Source organism: Bidens hawaiensis, unplaced genomic scaffold (assembly GCF_021521415.1).
Source record: "Bidens hawaiensis isolate Kalapana, Puna unplaced genomic scaffold, B.hawaiensis_p1.1 tig00003015_1, whole genome shotgun sequence".
Taxonomy (NCBI): Eukaryota; Viridiplantae; Streptophyta; class Magnoliopsida; order Asterales; family Asteraceae; genus Bidens; species Bidens hawaiensis.
In genome coordinates, this window is record NW_027491162.1 from 113,852 (window position 1) to 132,458 (window position 18,607).

Consider the following 18,607-nt stretch of genomic DNA (forward strand, 5'->3'; position numbering starts at 1 on the left):
GCAAAAGATTTGAACAATATGGTTTGTTGTGTCGGCATATTTTCTACATCATGAATATGTATCATGTCAAGAAATTCCCTTGAAGATATATAAATGATCGATGGAGGAAAGAGGCTGCGGTGAATATCAGAACAGTTCCAATGTCAGAGTTTGGTAAGATCAGAACAGGAAGATCAAGAAATTTCAAGAGAAATAAAGTATGTCGGTGAATACCTTATCAACAGTTATTTTGTAGATATTGATGAATTGATTAAAGTTAGAGATGAGATTAATTTGATGATTGAAAAAACAGATTTAACTCGGTATGAAAGGGTACGTTCATCTAAAAGGGATAGATTTGCTGTTGTTTTAGGGTTTGAACAACCATTAGAAGTTACTGTTCGTGTACCTACTGGAATTAGAAACAAGGGTCGTGGCTCACACAAAAGAATTAAATCAAAGAAAGAGATAGCCATTAGTCGATATGGGAAGAGTTATAGGGAGTGTCATACTTGTTACCAACCTGGCCACAATAGCAGAACCTGTAAAGCATTGCAGCAGCAACCACAACAATGAATCACAAGCGTGAGTATAGCGTTTTAGATAGAGAGATTAACCATTTTCTTTTAAGCGTGAGTATAGGGTTTTATATGGAAAGAGTTAGCCATTGTAATTTTTTGTTCAAAGATTGTGGATTTTATAGTCACTTATTTTACAAAAGCGTATGTCAAGCGTTTGACAAGCGTATCACAAGCGTTTAGATCAAAACTTTTATTTATATTTTTAAACGCATGGGTTATACCCGCGGTAGACCATCAGACCATCATACCCTGGAAACTTTCAACATAAGATTAAAAAAAAAGAAAACTAAAAACTAACATCATCAAACCCCATCAACCCCTGTTTCTTGATGATCTCACGGCCAACTTCCTTGAACTCCATGTTGGCTGACAATTTTGAAACCGTGTCAACCAAAGTACCATACACGGAGTCGTAGCATGTAGTCTGTTGTTTCAGAAACTCAACAGTTTTTGCCTTGAACTCACTGTATGGTAGCTCCATGAGTTCGTTATATGCTTCAAGAGTTTTTGATTTCTCTTGAAGCACGTAGGCATGTGAGTGTTGAAGGGCGGTTTGAAACTTCTCATCATTTGCTATCTCAAGATCCAGTTTGGCTTTCACCATGCTTTTGACGGTTTTATCACATGAAAACATTTTTTGTGTGTTTTTTAAGTGTTTTTGTATGATCTGAATAACAAGAATGAATGTGAATATATAGACATAATTTGGATATCTATTAATTGTGGGTAGTTGAGATAGAGTTATTCAGTGTCATTTAAGTTTGATGTAGGCTATCATCATCACACAAATGCCATTTATTATATTTTAAGCGTGTTTTAAGCGTGATATATATACTTTTTAATCTTTTTGGTAGTTGACATAGTGTAATATAATTTAATTGATTTGATGTAGACTATCATTACGAAAATCTTTTTCCAAAATTTTGCAGATTAGTAGTAATAAATGTAATTAAGTTTTGTACAAAACTAGATTAAAAATTAGCTTTTTAAACCAGATACAGTGGTTTAGCGTGTTAAAAGCGTATAAGAGCGTATAATGAGCGTCTCATAACTTCGCTCGTACACTGTTTGTATGTTGCGTCCATGAGTATACAGTTTTGAACGTTGTTCTTTATTATGATTTCTTTTACTATTTGGTCTGTGAACCTGCAATTCTTTTGTGTTTTGTTGTCCTTTTTTTACTATTTGGTCCATGATCTTTTCCTATATATATATGCTATATTTTGTCACACTTATATCCACACATCTCAAAATCAGTTATAATGGATGCCTCATCATCATTATATTTTAAGGAAGTTTTGAAGATGAAAATTGTTGAGCAGGTAGCCACAGACAAAGCTTGCCGTGATAAGCTAGCACATGAGTTCGTGATGCTTACTAATAATATGGATTGCAGGGATGTTATTACGAAGGTTCTTGTCAAAATGTCTGCTAGTACTATCCGAGATCTTTCGGTTTTGTTTATGGTTGACATGGGGAAGAATGAGTTAGAACAATTCAAAGTATTATCAAAGGTAATTCTTGAACTAAACTGTTCAATGAAATTGAAGTTGGATTTTCTCAAGTCACTATTAGAGTAGGGGGCTAGTGGGTGATGTGTTGAGAGTTTGATGAGCGTTTTGTAATGTTCTTTTTAATATTTTTTTTCATGTAGTATTTTGTGTGGTAATAATAATATTCCAACTAACAAAACATACCGAATGAAACCGACAAATCATCTTCCTCCTTTGCGTAGACACTACAATGACATATCCGGCAGTTATGATTCGAATTGAAGATTGGAAAGGAGAAAGTGAGGCGAAATCGATTCAATAGAATAATATGAGAGGAGCCGTTGATTTTTCTTTAGCGTTTTATTTAATAAGTTTAGAAAGAAGTAACGGGCTATGAGTCATAACACATAAAAAAACGGATATGGTCCGGTCCATTCAACATAAGATCTTTTTTTTAATTTGTTTTTGAATTATTATATTACCAAGAAATTCTAGAAATGCATAGTATTTATGGAAATAACTCAAATGAATCAATAGAAACGGGCCATGTGTCCAAAAAGCCTATTGTTTTAATAGTATAGGTAGATATATTTAAAATTGTTCTCTACGAGTTTTTCATTTTTTGAAATCTAACCATTACATCATCTACTTTGACATTGATAAGCAAGTCTTACTAAATGTAACAAATACATCTATCGCTTAAATTTTAATCACCATTCGATTACTAAAATCGGACTTCACGTACTTCATTTCCGAAAAGCATTTTCAGTGCTTGCGGTTGCAGTGGGTAATACAAGAGCTAACTTCGTCGTAAACAAGTCACAATATTACTAAGGATGTCCAACGAAATTTAAAATACATACAACTTAAGCGTTTTTAGGATGTTGGTACTGAAGATAGATTATTGTAGTCTTGATCAGAGTACTTTTGGTTGCTACATATCTTGTTTAACACGCACAAGTAACGCATTATCGAGCTTTAAAGTCATCTCATATGCGATTATGGAAAGGCGTCTACTATTGATGAAGCCATCGCAAAAAACCTAACAAAATTTCACAAATATTGCACCCTCGGTTTACTTGAAAAAAGAATAAATAATAATACGTCAACTAGGCATAATTATGCATTAAATTTACAGCCTTTTCACCATAACATGTAATGTCACTTTTTGCGCCCCTGGAACAAAAGAACTGCCTCTTACTTCGTGTCTTCTTGATCTGCATCGGTATCTTCCTACAAAAGTCAACACGAAAGGTCAAACATACAATCGTATATGATCAATGGTCAACTCAACACAAATAACATAAGATGGTACCTCTGTAGGCCGTGTTCCTTTCCCACCTATACACTTGGAAGCACTAATACTCGCACTCTTTAACAAGCTATGTGAATTACAATTTCCTTTATTTTCATCATCTTCCACGTTTTCTGAAGTTTGCTTTTCTGTCTCGTTTTCTTCAGCGTTACCTTCCTCTTTTGCTGCCAGAACTCGCTCCCTGTGCGACCCCACATTTTATAAAAAGTTAATTTTAAATAAATAAAAATGGTAACAAGTATGTAACCGTAAATACAACAACTTGCCTTGGAAGTGAAGCATGATGCCTTAGCTGTGGACAACCTTTGCCATCCTCAAGATGTGCAAATTGCCTTTTAAATCGATCAACGCCGCTGAAATATATAACAATAGAATGATTTTACGACAATAATTTTAATAAAACTTAATGAAAATGATGTAATATTTGTTTACCTTGGGTACAAGAAGCTAGTCTGTTCACCACCGCGTAAATATTCCTGAAGCATTTGAGGATGATACTCCAAGATTTGGTAATAATAGACAAAGAATTTGTTAGAAAGAAAAATATATATAAAGAAGGGTGTTCACAGTCCATCTTTGACGGGTTTTAGTCAAACTGTAAGCCAAATCATTAGCAACGGTTTTTGACCATTGTAAACCAAACGATTGAAAACTAAAACCGAACCGAAAGCAAACCTTTAATAAGGGGTTTTAGGAATTGTTGGGTTTTACGTTAAACTGTCAACCATGCTGTTAGGAACGGTTTTTACCATTGTAAACCTAAGCAACAAGTATGGTTTCATGTTGGGTTTGTTGGGTGCTTATAGTAAAAGACTGTATAAAATACAATTGAAATAAACAAGTGTATAATCCATATAAAAATCATTAGAGGCCCATGTAAAACATATTAAGTTACCTAGCCCAAAGATTCTACGGGTCTGTTAGTGCTTCTATAGACTAATTTCGAGCATAAACCATAAACCAAACCGTTTGATACTGTTAAAAATTCCCAAACCGACCGACTAAATTTAAAAAAAAAATAATTCTAAACGAAACCATTCTGTGCGGAGCAACATTTTGAAATCGGACCATAAACTTATTAATAACGAAAACTAAACCATAACCAAACCTCTCGATAAATTAACTCTCTAACATCATCTTTTCCCACTTTCCTCCTCTCAAACTCGAATTCAAGTTTCGATATGGGTTGTGTGGCTGGTTCTCGCTCCACATTTGACAGCCCGTTAAAGTAAGGATCGGCTAGTGACTATAAAAGAAAGCATGAATGTAATCAGTAAAAAAAACAACATTGAATATTTACCATTACTTTTAAACACTTTTGTATAAAGAACTTCATTTGGTATAAAAATACAAATTAAATATTAAAACCAAATGTAAAAAGTGGTGATTAAGTGAAAATGTAAGTATTAGTAAGGATGTTTTTAAGACATTAAATACTCATTATTTACTGCTGATCACTTGCACAAATCAAGTATTTTAATGGTTACATACATATGGAAGTTATGAAGTAATTTTATGCAAGTTACTAATGAATATTTAATATCCTACAAACATACTTGCACTTTCACACAATCACGACTTTTTACATTTAATTTTAATATATAATTTGTTTTTTTATACCAAATGAAACTATTTATAACAACGTTTACGGGTACTAAAAGCGTGAAGGGCAGAGTATTTGGTAGCACACCTCTTCAGCTGATGGGCGGTTTTTGGGATCAAATGCAATTAGGCGTTCGAGTAGTTTAAGAGCCAAAGGATCTACATTTGGAAATTTGTGTGTGAAAGGAACAGGTTGTTTCTTCCGCATATTATTAAGATATCTTCTTGCCTTTTCATTGCGAATCTGCATATTTAAATATCAACTTTTGTTAAAAGTTAAATCGGTATTTCAACCTACTTACCTATAAACCAGTCAACCAGTGTGATAATTTTATTTCTAACAAGTTGGGTGCTACTCATGAGTCGAGAAAAACTCTCTAAAAGCTCGAATCTAGCTGAGCCTCAACGAGTTTGAACTCGAGCTAAAGCTCAAGCCTTAAATAAGCTCGTCTAAAACAAGCTCGAGCCGAGTTGAAAACTTTGATGGGCCGAGCTCAAGCTTTAGTAGATATAAAGATCCAAACGAGGTGAGCTTGAGCACTGTTAAACAAGCTAGGCTCGAGCTTAGGCATGCTCAAGTTTGGTTCGGTTAAGTTCGGCTCGCTAACAACTCTACAAAAAGGTATCAGAAAAGAAAATTACCACAAAGGAAACTAGCCGAACGGGTCAAATATCACCTAAAGTGAATTTGTAACGCATAAAACCTTCTAAATCAGTTCAGAGTAGTATTTGACACGCCAATTGTTTATCAAAAAACATTGCACAAAAATGTTTCAGGTCAATCAAACCTGACAAATACCATAAAGTACCTAATTTTAACCAATGTTGACATAGATGAATAAGAAAATGAAAGAGCTCACCCTAGAAATAGTTTCGGGAGGAGGAGTTCCAAGCAAATCGGTCATGAGATCTAACTGATGCACCACGTTCTTTCCCGGAAACAACGGTTTACCCGTAAGCATTTCTGCAAATACGCATCCAATGCTCCATATATCAATAGGAGTATGTAGTCTCCAACATCGTTGTTTACGCAGTATGTAGTCACAAGGAGGTACCCCCCCCCTTCTCAGTGACGAGCTCACGGTGTCTGTTTTGCAGGTTATCAGAAGAACCATCTTTGCCGGATCTAACCCCTCGTGGGAAACATCTATTTAACCCCCAGATTATCCGTAATCTGCCCGGGGTCGATTAGTGTTTCTTCATTGGCGCCATCCGTGCATAAAAGCTAGAACTTAAATTCTTTTTCAGTTTTCTCAAAACTTCTGGAAAGATGGTTAAAGAAACCCCGGTAACCACAACCCCAGCTACTGGGGGGAATACCGGTGACTACACAGTTTTTACGAACACTACCCCGGTTACCCAAGCCGGGACAAGTGCAGTAAATTTTATGAACACTACCCCAGTTACCCGAGCTGGGGCAAGTGCAGTAAATAATCGCTCACTGGGATTCACCGATACCCAGTTAGAAAGACAACGAACGAGGCTCCCCCGCCAAACACTCGATGAAGTTAAAGCGTGGGCAGAAGCACGTCAAAAAGAATTCCAAGCTGAGTTGGATGAACGCTTACGTTCACTCCAACAGGCTAATGAATTCGGAGAGTACTTGGACGATGATTCGGAGGAATCCGCTAGTGACGCAAACCCTCGTCATAGGGCGAAAGGGAAGCGTAAGGAAACGGACTCCCAACCGAGAAGGCATTTTGGAGAAACCTTCAAACTAAAAAACGTGGGTGGAAACCCACGTGACTTCTCCAAAACATTTAGACCAACTGCTGCAAAGGCGGGAACGTCCAAATTTGCAAGGGACATTGCGGAAGCAATCGCCCCGAAAAGTGCCAAACAGATGTCCAACATCGGCACTTACGATGGTATATCTGATCCAGACGATCATTTGAACAGGTTCATAGCGGGGGCAACCGTCAGTAGTTGGACGGAACCTACGTGGTGTTACATGTTCCAAATGACGCTTGTTGGGGTAGCTAGAGCGTGGTTCGATCGTCTACCGGTCCACCACATCTACGATTGGGCAGACTTCCAGCAGAAGTTTAGCCAACACTTCAGCCAACAAAGAAAGTATACCGAAGAGCAATGGACAATCCTCAATTGCATTCGAGAGGAAGATGAATCTTTGCTAGACTTCATCACTCGCTTCAACTCAAAGAAGCTAAGTCTGGGTAATATTAGCGAAGATCTTGTTCGCGCTGCTTTCATCCAGGGCGCGAATGACCCAGAGCTCATCCGCACCTTAACGGGTAAAGATGGCATGCCATCCACATGGGATGCCATCATGACAGCAGCTAAACGCTTTGCGGAAACGGAGAAGCAACTGGGTAGAGATCTCCCCCAGAGCACAAACCTCTACACCCAGAAAACAAGAGAAGACAACGTCCTTACCGCCCGACTAAACAAAAAGCGGAAGCTAGGCATTTGGCAGTCAAGGGTAAACTTTGACACCTCATCCGACTTGCAACATCGGTTAGGCGGAAGGGATAACGTACAGTCGAACCAGAACTCCAGATGGACGCCACTCACCAAAAGCGTCACCGAGATATTCGCCACTGAGAAGCTCCCATGGCCAAATGCTCCAATAATCCGACATCGTCACAATGCTGATCGGAGCAAATACTGTGACTTTCACAGGACAAAAGGCCACAACACTGAAGAATGCACAGACGTGAAGGACATCGTCGAAGCATTTGTCAGAGATGGGACGCTCGCGCACCTCGTGGCGTAACGAACGCTGAGCAGGCTGATGCGTGTAGAACCCCAGTTGGGGAAAACACGAATAAAATTGCAGCTTCAATGTTGGAGACTACATACTGCGTAAACAACGAGATTCCGAACCAAGTGCATATCGGCTCGAAAGGCTCGATGACACTCCCAAGAACATGGAAGGGAGCTCAATTTCACAATCTGCATGTAGATCAATTCCAAACTTGTAAAAGAAAAGGCCCAGAGCCACTTCTAATGGAAATGATTCTCCTTATCACATTGATGCTGATGGTCTTACATTTATACTTAATGAACTTTCCACACTAATATGCCGGTCTTCACCGCATACATAAGTGGGGAAGTAAGTCGTTGCTTGTGGAAGGCGGCAAAACCCGCATAAACACAAAAAACGGCCAACCTTCACGCAGGTCAGTCATAGGTAAAGTTTGGTGATCCCACTAAATGAAAGTGCCGGTCCTAACCGCACAAATCATGATAGAGGAAACCAAACTAACCTATTGAAAACCGCGCGTCGAACGGTTAATTTATTCAACACTGATATGCCGGTTTTCACCGCATAAATAAGTGTAAAGAAATTGTTGCGTGTGGACGGCGGCAAAACCCGCATAAACACAGTAAACGGAAAACCCTCACGCAAGTCAGTTATAGGTAAAGTTTGGCGATCCCACTAAATAAAAGTGCCGGTCCTAACCGCACAAATCATGATAGAAGAAACCGAACTAACCTATTGACAACTGCGCGTCGAACGGTTAACTTATTCAAAATACTCAGAAAATTTCTAACGGAAGGATGAGGAAACCTCCACGCAGGTCAGATATAGGTGAAGTTTAGCCATCCTACCAAGTGCAAGTGACGGTTTTACCCGCACAATCACGAAGGAGGAAGCAAAACTTCAACCTATTATCTACCACGTTCAGAGGTTATCTTATTCTAAACACTTAGAAAATTTCTAACGAAAAGATGAGGAAAACCTCCACGCAGGTCAGATATAGGTAAAGTTTAGCCATCCTACTAAGTGCAAGTGATGGTCTTACCCGCACAATCACGAAGGAGGAAGCAAAACTTCAACCTATTATCTACCACGTTCAAAGGTTAACTTATTCAGAACACTTGGAAAGTTGCTAATTTAAACTAAAGTGTGCACGAGCAAGTCATATAACGTTTATAAAGCAAGTCATCCAGTGAAAGTAGCGGTCTTACCCGCACAAAGATTTATAATTCATAATAATTCATTACAAGAATGGCCGGGTAACTACCCGCCTACATGAATATAAATCTATATAATGTAAACCTATAAATAACAATGGGAAGGGATCTTAAGGTTCAAGCTTCAGGACCACTCCCTCCAAACCCACTTGTACACGCACCATCAGTTGGCTGTGGCGGTTCAAGGAAGGTCTTTAGAATGGCTAGCCCATTATCAGCAGCAGCAACTTCGTTCACATTCTCCACCACCGGATGCGGGAAGGCGGCATACTGGTTCACTGCTTGGTCTATACAGCTTCAGTATCCACATCATATAAAGGGAAGTTGGAAGGCGGGATGCCTTTCTCAACGAACCCTAGACCAAGCAGGAAGCCGGCCTTTTCCCCATCCTCATGAGAAGCGTTGAGGGCTGCGCTCATGGCATCGTCGTATGATGTGTCCGTGAAGACTCGATGCACAACCTACAAAAAAAAATATACAAGTATCAAAACCTTTTCTATTTACAAAGAAAAGCGTAAAGATATTATGAAATTACGCATACCTGAGACAACGCTTCTCGAAGAAGCCATTCCTTGGCAACCAGAGCCTCCTGGAGGGCGGCTTGAGCTTGGTTACGGGCGCGTTCGGCTTCACTTTTGTTAAGGTTGGCGAGCAACACTTCCTTAGCAGCAGCCTCTTCAACGCCCTTTAGCTTCCGCTCAGTGTGGTCAAGCACGCCCCTCTGGTCCAAGATCTCTTGGAGCTTCTTGGCGTCTTCCATAGCCAAGGCATCATGAGCCTGCTGGAGCCTCTCTAGCTTGGCTTTAAGCTCCTCATTCTCAATGCGTAGAGGCTCAGCAACAGCTTCAGCCTTGGTGGCCCTCTCAGTTGCGTTCCGTGCAGTTTCCTTAGCCAGCCAAAGCTGTTCATTAACAGCTTGGGCAGCCTTGGAACGGGCCTCGAGACGGGCCTGAACTTCAACTTCAAGGGCCTGGAAGGCCTTCTCCTTTTCCGCAGCCACTGCGGCAAGCCTCTTGTTCTCCTCCCGGATGGCCCGCGCCTGAGACACTTCCAGGCTACGCGCCGTCTTTAACTTGTCGTTTTCACGACAAAGTAACTCGACGCGCGACTGCATCCGGGCAAGGAGAATCCGCAGTTCATTCGACAGCCTACCCTCCTGGTAGCTGGACATGGCTTCCCCCAGCGCACCAGCGGGGGCGGCGTGGCGCGCCCATTCGACGCATTCTACAGGCGTCCGAAGGGTTGTTCCTCGGCGGATGCTCCATCGTGGAACATACACTTCATTGGAATCCGACACTGCAAAAGCAAAAAGCAGTTAGGAAAAGATGATAATAAAAAATATATATATAAAATAAAGGCCAAAATAACCCTACGCACCTGTAGGGTCGACGACAGGCCTGTAGCCGCCAAACCCATCACCCGATCCTAACGGATATCCATCCAAGAGGTCAGGCAGATGGGAAGGAGGCAGAGATTGGCTTGACGCCCCAACCCCGGACATACCTGAAGGACCGGCCGTAGTCGTCGGCGCCGGAGGAGGCATAGCGGAGGCCGCCGTGGTAGAAACCAGCGGAGGTGAACTCACCGGAGGTGAACTCACAACCGCGGCCGTGGCTGCGGAAGAATCCACAGAAACACTCACCGCCGGCTCAGTGAAAGAATCAGTGAATATGGCACTGACAGCCGGCGGAGATGTCGTCACAGTTGAAACAGTTGGCTCAACAAGGTGAGCAACTGAACCAACTGAAGCAGGCGCAGTCGCCTGGGTCATCGCCTCAGGTAGGTTGACCAAGCCTACCGTCATGGGTCCGGATGTGCTCCTCCCCGCTCCACCCTGGAATGCGGTAGCATCCACGCCTGCACGAAGACAAGATATATAAGTATAATGGCGTAAAGATATGAAGTTAAAAGTAAAGGAAGTTTGTACTTACGGGTTTTCTTGAGCCTAAAGGTGCGAACAGGCGGGGACGAACCCGATGGAGCCGGCCTCTTCACGCCGCTCACCGTCGTAGTCCTGGGCTGCTCGGAGGTGACAGTCGTCTCAGCCTCCGGAGCAGTGGTCTTATCACCACCAGGGTTCCCCGCCACCTCATCGCTTTCGGTCTCTGAATCAGACCGATTCACCGGATCGGCAGTGGAGGCAACCTTCGCCTTCCCCTTCCCGCCAGCAGCCTTCTTCTTCCTCGCCAATAAAGGACCATCTGCGGATTCCTCATCAGAAGATGAAAAAATTAGAGGAATTCCCGCAGAGGTTTGAGCATTGAGAGGGCGAGGGTCAAAAAGTTCTTTACCTGGCCGCCTGGCGCTCAGGATCTCGTGGCCTGGCGGGTAGACCTCCACGAACCGATCCGCCGTCTGCTCAAGGATGGGCAACTCGTTCTCATCTAGAGCACGAGTACCCATCCGAGCGGGACCATCACTCTCCCGCGGCTGCAGGAGAGACTGCAAGTCGTTTCCCTCTGAAATAAAAAAAGAAACAGTTAGAAGAAAAACCTATATCAACAAATAAGACAGAGCATACCGTAAGGGACAAAGTTCAAACCGTATTCGAGGACGATGGGAATCTGGGACGCCTCCTTCCACACCCGGCTCATCCCGAGCATCACCATCCCGGACTCCGCAAAGCGGTACACCGGAGTCTGGATCCGGGAGATCTTGGCGAACCACTCCGCCTCCTGGTGGTTGAGGGCGTGAAGGGCGGGGAGTGCTCTCCCATTCTTAAACGTCATCGCAAGGGGGACGACGCAAGCGGAAATATAGAAAAATTCCCGCTTCCACGACCGAAGACTGCGCTCGGTAGCGCAGATCTTCAAACCCTTGATGCGATTGACCAAGGTGTACCACCCCTGGATGCACCTCCAGGAGTAGAAGTTCATCAACCGATCAACGTGGGGCTCCACGCCCAGAATGAGGCACACCCACTCGAAGTGGCGGATCTTGGCGATCGCCATCGGGTGTACCTCCGTCAGATGCACACCGTGCCTCTCCAAGACACGGTATACAAACTTCGTCAATGGGAACCTGAGATTCCCATAAACGAAGAATGCAGCGTACACCCCTATCTTGCCCTTAGGGGCATCGTACACCTTCTGGTGTGGCTCCGGAAACTCAGGCTTGAATGGCTCGAGCATGAACTTCCGGATGACGTACTGATAGAGGTCGGCCGGAAGAGCACACTGGCACTCGCCAGCAGTGCTCTTGTCGTCCTTTTCGAGACGTCGACGTCGGGTTCTCGACGAACAACTCAGACTCCTCGGCAGTGGCCTCAAAATCACGGGTAGAAGACATGTTTTGGATGTACAGAAACGATTTCAGAAGAATGCTCGACGGAATAGTGAGTATTCGCCGGAAATCGTTTAGAAGATGAAGAGAGAAGTGAAAGTGTAGACTAAGGTGCACCCTCTCGCCCTTTATATACTCATCGCAATTAATGCGATGAATTTAATGCGGAAGAGAGAGAAATCGCAGGTGCAATGAAACTATGACACGTGGCAAAGAGCAAGCTGGCAACAGCTGTTGAAACGACGCGTGCCATTAATTTCGCGGCCACGCGCCCGAAAAATCGCGCCCACGCGCCTGAAAAAGCGTCTGGAATGACCATGTACTGTCACGTCGCCATAACTTCCTGCACGTCCTGACACAGTCAGAAGGAACCGTCGGACGACGTTTCAACAGTTTGGACTGTTCTTATCCTTTCACCAACTCTTCGAATTTCAAATTTTCAAAAAGATTCAAAAGTAAGCGGGAATATACCCTTTACCTTGGCAACCAAGTAACTATAAGACAGGTGCGAGTACAGTGTTAAGGCAAAACCCTTCACATACTTAGCACTTGCAGGGAATTGAAGCCAAGAATACGTCGGCAACCAAGTAACCATAAGACGGGTGCGAGTACAGTGTCAAGGCAAAACCCTTCACATACTTAGCACCCGCAGGGAATTGAAACCAGGAATACCTTGGAAGTAAAGTAACTATAAGACGAGTGCGGGTACAGTGTCAAGGCGAAACCCTTCACATACCTAGCACTCCGCAGGGAATTGAAACCAAGAAGGATCTTCTGGGCCGTGCTTGCGGAAACGGGAATAACATCCCCGCATAGCGGGAACGTCGAGAACCAGATTGTTTGAAGCTCCAAGATGGAATTGGTTGTTTAAACATAATTGATCACTATGTTCAAAACTACCAAAACCTCAAGGAGAATCTACACAAGTGGAACTCAACGCTCCTGACTTGCGAGGAGGTTACAGACCTACCCGCATCATACCCAAAGATCAAGCAGGAAAGTCTGGAATTTCTGCACGTGACATTAGGACTTCCGCGGGAAGAATCCCCATGGAAAACCTTAAAACTAAACCCTTTTCAAAACCCTTTGCTTAAAGTCCAAAAGTTCACCTCACTTATTAACAATTCATGAGAAGAACATTGGACTGGGGGGACTTGAAGAGGTAGGTCCCAGCAGAGCCCAGTTGGACCCGCAAGACTCACCTTGAAAAGGGACGTCTGCGCGGTTGAACCCGCAAGACTTAACTTAAAGGGACGTCTGCGCAGAGACCAACTGGATCCGCAGGACCCACCATGCTCAGAGACGTGACGTCCTTACGCGCAGTACGCAAGCTGTTCCCGCAGGAAAAGCCTCCCAATGGTGAAGTACTCTGCCTGTTCCCGCAGCTGCGGATACAAGCCATCAGGGAAGGCTACCTGCGCAGCAAAGCTACACGCACAAGGCACTTAACTCTCATAATAATTCAGTAATATCACCTGAAGAAGGAATGAGCAAAGCCGGGAATACTCCGCCCAGATGAGCCAGTCCGTACGATACTGGAGGATCTTTTGTACTGTACCTGACGAGGTATGGACAAAAGATCTGGCCAAAGATACGACAGCTCGCTGACAACAGTATGACGAGCAGCACGCTCTTGTACTGTATGTCACTATTAGCCGCTGCCTACTCACCAACCTGTCGGAGGTCGTGCATAGCCTGCAGTTGGTGGAACAGGAATAGTACACAGCCGGCCTGGTCACTATCAGCCGCTGCCTACCCACCAACCACCAGCATGGCATGTGCGTAGCCCACAGTTGGCAGAACAGGAACACTATTCAGCCGGCTGTACCTTCTTGGAAACCTACCTTCGGCTATAAATACTCCAACACCTTGGAATGGTATGATCATCATATATCTTATCTTATATCTTATCTCATATCTCATATCTTGATATATTACCTGATATCTGCTCTAGTCATTCTCTTAATATACACTTATATTCAAGAGCAATCTAGTCTGATTCTCACGCCGGAGGGTGGTCACAAGGAGGTACCCCCCCTTCTCAGTGACGAGCTCACGGTGTCTGTTTTGCAGGTTATCAGAAGAACCATCTTTGCCGGATCTAACCCCTCGTGGGAAACATCTATTTAACCCCCAGATTATCCGTAATCTGCCCGGGGTCGATTAGTGTTTCTTCACAGGAGTATACTGCAAAACAAAACATCTTAGCAATCGCGATTTCCATTTTTCAAAAATAAAAATTCCACAAATAGAAGTTAAAGGTAGAAAAATGAGTTAATTAGGTGGGTTGGGTAACAGGTCAAAACAGTTGAAACTGAACGGTTCGGATTGAACCAACAAAAAACTAGTCTTTCGTTTTGTTAAATAAATAACTAATGTGTTGATTACGATTGCAGATAAAAACCAAGTTATTACAATTGAATTTGAATATCAAATATATTCATTTTAAGGTTGTATGCAGTAAAAATAGACTATTGTTGACTTTAAAATTCGTATGACCAGTCTGACATAGCATTGTTCCCCTTTTAGCTTTTAACTTTTTAGTTTGACCAATTAGTAAACAAGTTGAATTTGCAAATTGATTTGGTCAGGTGGTTGGATAACAGGTCAAAATGGTTAAACGGATCATTTGTTAGTGGAGGTTGACACAAAATAATAGTTGTCCATTTTTGTGAAAATTTAATAAATAATTCTTAATATGTTAATTACGATTAGAGAAAAAAATCTGACTTATGCAATAGAATTTAAATACCAGAGAAAACAACTTTGAAGGTTTGTATCCAGTAAAGATAGACTACGATTGACTTTCAATTAGTATGACCTGTTTGACCCATTTAACATTGTTACCCTTTTAGCTTTGACTTTTATTTTGACCCGCTTGAAATAAAATACAGCCCAAATGAACCCATACCTTAGAAAAAAAGGAGCCACACAATTCAGGAGCACGATACCATCGAGTCGCAACATAATCCTGCGTTAATTTAAGAAAAATTATGTAAGCAAAAATATTGTATATCAAAATAATATTAAATATCAAAAGTAAAAAAAAAAAGAACACGCACAGTCCAGAATATAGCCGATGGAGCATCGTTAAACGACACCCGCGCAAGCCCAAAGTCACAAATCTTCAACTTACAGTCAGCATTCGCAAGAATATTTTTAGGCTTTAAATCTCTATGAAATACATTAGCTGAGTGAATATACTTCAACCCGCGAAGCAATTGGTACAAGAAAAACTGATAATGTTCGGGTGTCAAATCATCATTGGCTCTAGTTACTTGATGAAGATCCGACTCCATTAGCTCAAAAACCACATAAATGTCCTTAAACTCTCGTCTAGAAGGCGGAAGCATAATATGTCTAATTTCTACAATATCCGGACGCCTTAGTAATCGAAGGAGTTTGATTTCTCTCAGGATCCGTTTGGCATCAGAAACATGTTCAAAAACATCATTAATTTTCTTGATTGCGACTTTTTCGCCTGTGTGCGTGGCGGTAGCTGACCCTACAACACCATAACTTCCATTTCCAACAACTTCTTGAACCTCGTATCGGCTCGCTTCACCATACTCCGTGAAGAACTCTCGTTCCAGCTGATAACAAAAAAAAAAGAGGTATGAATCCTTATATTACTTCTCCAAGGATTAAAAACACTATTGCAGTCTAGCAAGAATCTATATTTTTGCAACACACAAACAAAAATGGTCATACTGATAGCATGAGGGCCACATCATTCAGGCTGTATGCAAAAAAAACAAAAAAGTCATGCACCCCGTAGTATGTATGATGTGACACACAAGCAAGCATGTGTACACTTTAGGGGGCTGTGTACATTTTACGAAAAGTTTCTTCTTTCTCATGATTCAAAGAAAATGACAGTATCAAACAGAAAGCAAAAGCATTATTAAACCATAATAGGTTCATAAACTAAACAAAGTCAAATGGGATTAACTAAATAAATCAAGAGAAAAGAAAACAATAAATGGATATTTAATTAAACTTCATAAACAGACAAAAATATGTTCTCCTAATTCAAAGAGAAAGAAAATGACACCAGAATCTAACAAAAATGCATATTATTCCCATTTATTTCAAATAATAATGTCCAAAATTAAGAATGAAATGAATACGAATGAAGAATTAAATAAGAAGCCTTTTGAGAGGATCCATGATAGACTCAATTCGTTTTGGAACTCTGATCTTGTTAAGTGCAGAGCGATCGACATCTTGAAGGGTTGTGAAATGGGTGGGTTGATAATATTCATCGGCATTGGGAATAGTGGAACAAGTAACAGAATTGTGACGTTGTAACCACCGACGAATCCCGTCCACGAGTGTTGAAATCCCCATAACATAAAACACGCTCCAGCTACTTAGTGGTCCTTAATTCTCTCTTCTCTGGGATATGTGTTGACTTAATTAATTTCATGGATTTCTTTTATTGGAGGATAAAAGACAAGAGATGTTGTGTCTTCGACAGCCATCTTCTGCTGGCTAGGGGTTTGTTTCATTTGGTTTTGACGGGTTTAAGGTTAACTTGTAACGGAATAGATAAAAAATAAGCATAATGAAACCATACATAAACGTCCTAGAAAACATATTAGATAAGTGTATAAAAATATGGGACCCTTACGTCTTGAACTAGTTCAAATTGTTGGGTTACAGTGGTGATCATTCAACGGTTTAACAATTAAACCCGGCTTTAATAATTGTTTCATATTTATTAATCATACTAGCAAAAGTGTCCGCACGTTGCCGTGGGTTCATACAAGCTATCTCCTCGAATTAATTTGTTGTGCTTAGCATGGTGTGTAATGGGTTACCAGTATGAGCGTGTTCCTGCATGTGCATTTGATTTGTTGGGTGTTTTTTTGGGAGAGGGTGGACACTAAAATATCAATGGATGCACATATATTGGATTCATGTTTTATGAAATGTTTGTTAATATTCTTTCTTGTTAGATTGTAAGGCACCAAATAAAAACTTTTTGTTTCTGCAAGATAAGTTATAACATCATCGATCCAATATATATATGCATATGCTGTATGCGCACCTCTTTACATTTTCTTACGATTCGTTAACCGACAATTTACTCGCTTTAATTTGAGTATGTCTTTCATCTCCTGGATAAACTTCAACTCTAACTACTCACCATTTAACACACATTCAAACCTTTATGTTGATTAGCATTCACAAAACCCACGATCTACAATGATTGTACCTGCTTAAATTAAGGAATTTGATTTAAAAATTAAAAAGAAAAATGATTTCAGACATTACAATTTACAAGTACTCAAAGTGGTAAGTTATAGATGTTCAAAAAGTTTTAGTAGTTCTTGACATATTTTCAACTTTACAACTTTTATAGGGTTGGTGAGCAAAGTAGCGAAAGCACCATAAAAACATCATATGTAGTCTTCATGAAGAAATTAGCGGATAGTTCACATAATTTTTACAAGGTCTGAGGTCCTTTTTTATCAACTTGAACAAACGTTTGTCTCTGTCAATATCAAAACTTGAATGTTATCAGTCAATTATTCTTGTCGAAATTAGCAACTATGATATTAAGCATAGTTGGTTATATCATGCCAGTTAAAGGGCCTCTTTGTCAACAAGTTGCCATTTGTGGTGTAACTTTGAGTACACATGCATACCATATCAAAAATATAAAACTTTACCTCACAAGCATATCTAGACTTGCTTTCCCGGGCTATAAAAGCAATTTTTTTAAATGATTGTAAAGGTTAAAGTATAATGTTTAATATCCAAATTTTCTGTTGTTTTTAAATATCCAAATGGACTTGCTATAAATTCTAAAACCACCATGGATACCTTTATGTTTCACAAAAGCCCACATGTTGCGATGGGGAGGCAACGATGGTTTTATAAGATCTTTGGTAGCAACAACAAGCGAATGTATATCGAATGAGTTCCCTTCAAGCGGCAAAAACCACCATACAAGTAGTACCCATATTTACATTGATTTTTCTAAACAATTGAACCATCATTTGGCATATAGCTTACCGCAAGTGGGAGTTTTTTGCGATCAACGTCTTACCATGAGAACAAGTTAATATGTTTTTTGAATGTGATACATGAGAGAGAAGAATATGAGTGTTCATATGAGACTATGGAATGGGGGGTTGCTATTGGTCAAAACAATTTGGTTATTCCGGTGTACGTTAAGGTTTTGACGATTTTTCTTAACACATAATCAAATTGTATCACCTCTAACATGATTGAACCGACCTATTTAGCTCGTTTAAAATTATTCACTTAGTTTCTAACGGTTTTTTTAATGTCCAACCTCTTTAGATTTAAACCGGGAATCTTTCAATATTCAAAGTGGGAAGAAAAATCCAAAACGGTTGTTCATCTTAGCAGAACCAGTTCAAGCTATCAAGATCCGGATTCGT

The 18,607-nt window shown here is 41.0% G+C and overlaps 1 protein-coding gene across 1 annotated transcript; it reads right to left on the bottom strand.

The window, feature by feature from the left end:
- Nucleotides 1-3,250: 3,250 nt before the first annotated feature.
- LOC143622044 (mitogen-activated protein kinase 9-like) lies at nt 3,251-16,541 on the bottom strand. The gene is made up of 11 exons (XM_077093295.1): nt 16,345-16,541; nt 15,254-15,785; nt 15,103-15,162; nt 14,369-14,378; nt 5,831-5,970; nt 5,059-5,214; nt 4,479-4,614; nt 3,801-3,876; nt 3,631-3,721; nt 3,369-3,545; nt 3,251-3,286 (listed from the first exon to the last, which is right to left on the bottom strand). The coding sequence occupies exons 1-11, from the start codon at nt 16,539-16,541 to the stop codon at nt 3,251-3,253; spliced, it is 1,611 nt and encodes a 536-aa protein (XP_076949410.1).
- Nucleotides 16,542-18,607: the final 2,066 nt, after the last annotated feature.

Bases quoted from the DNA above. Each gene is read 5' to 3' on its own strand.
- LOC143622044 (XM_077093295.1), bottom strand. From the start codon at position 16,541: ATGGGGATTTCAACACTCGTGGACGGGATTCGTCGGTGGTTACAACGT. The intron at 3,546-3,630 runs GTTGTTGTATTT...TCGCACAGGGAG, and splicing joins ATGCTTCACTTCCAAGGCAA to CGAGTTCTGGCAGCAAAAGA. The intron at 3,287-3,368 runs GTACCATCTTAT...TGACTTTTGTAG, and splicing joins AAGGAACACGGCCTACAGAG to GAAGATACCGATGCAGATCA.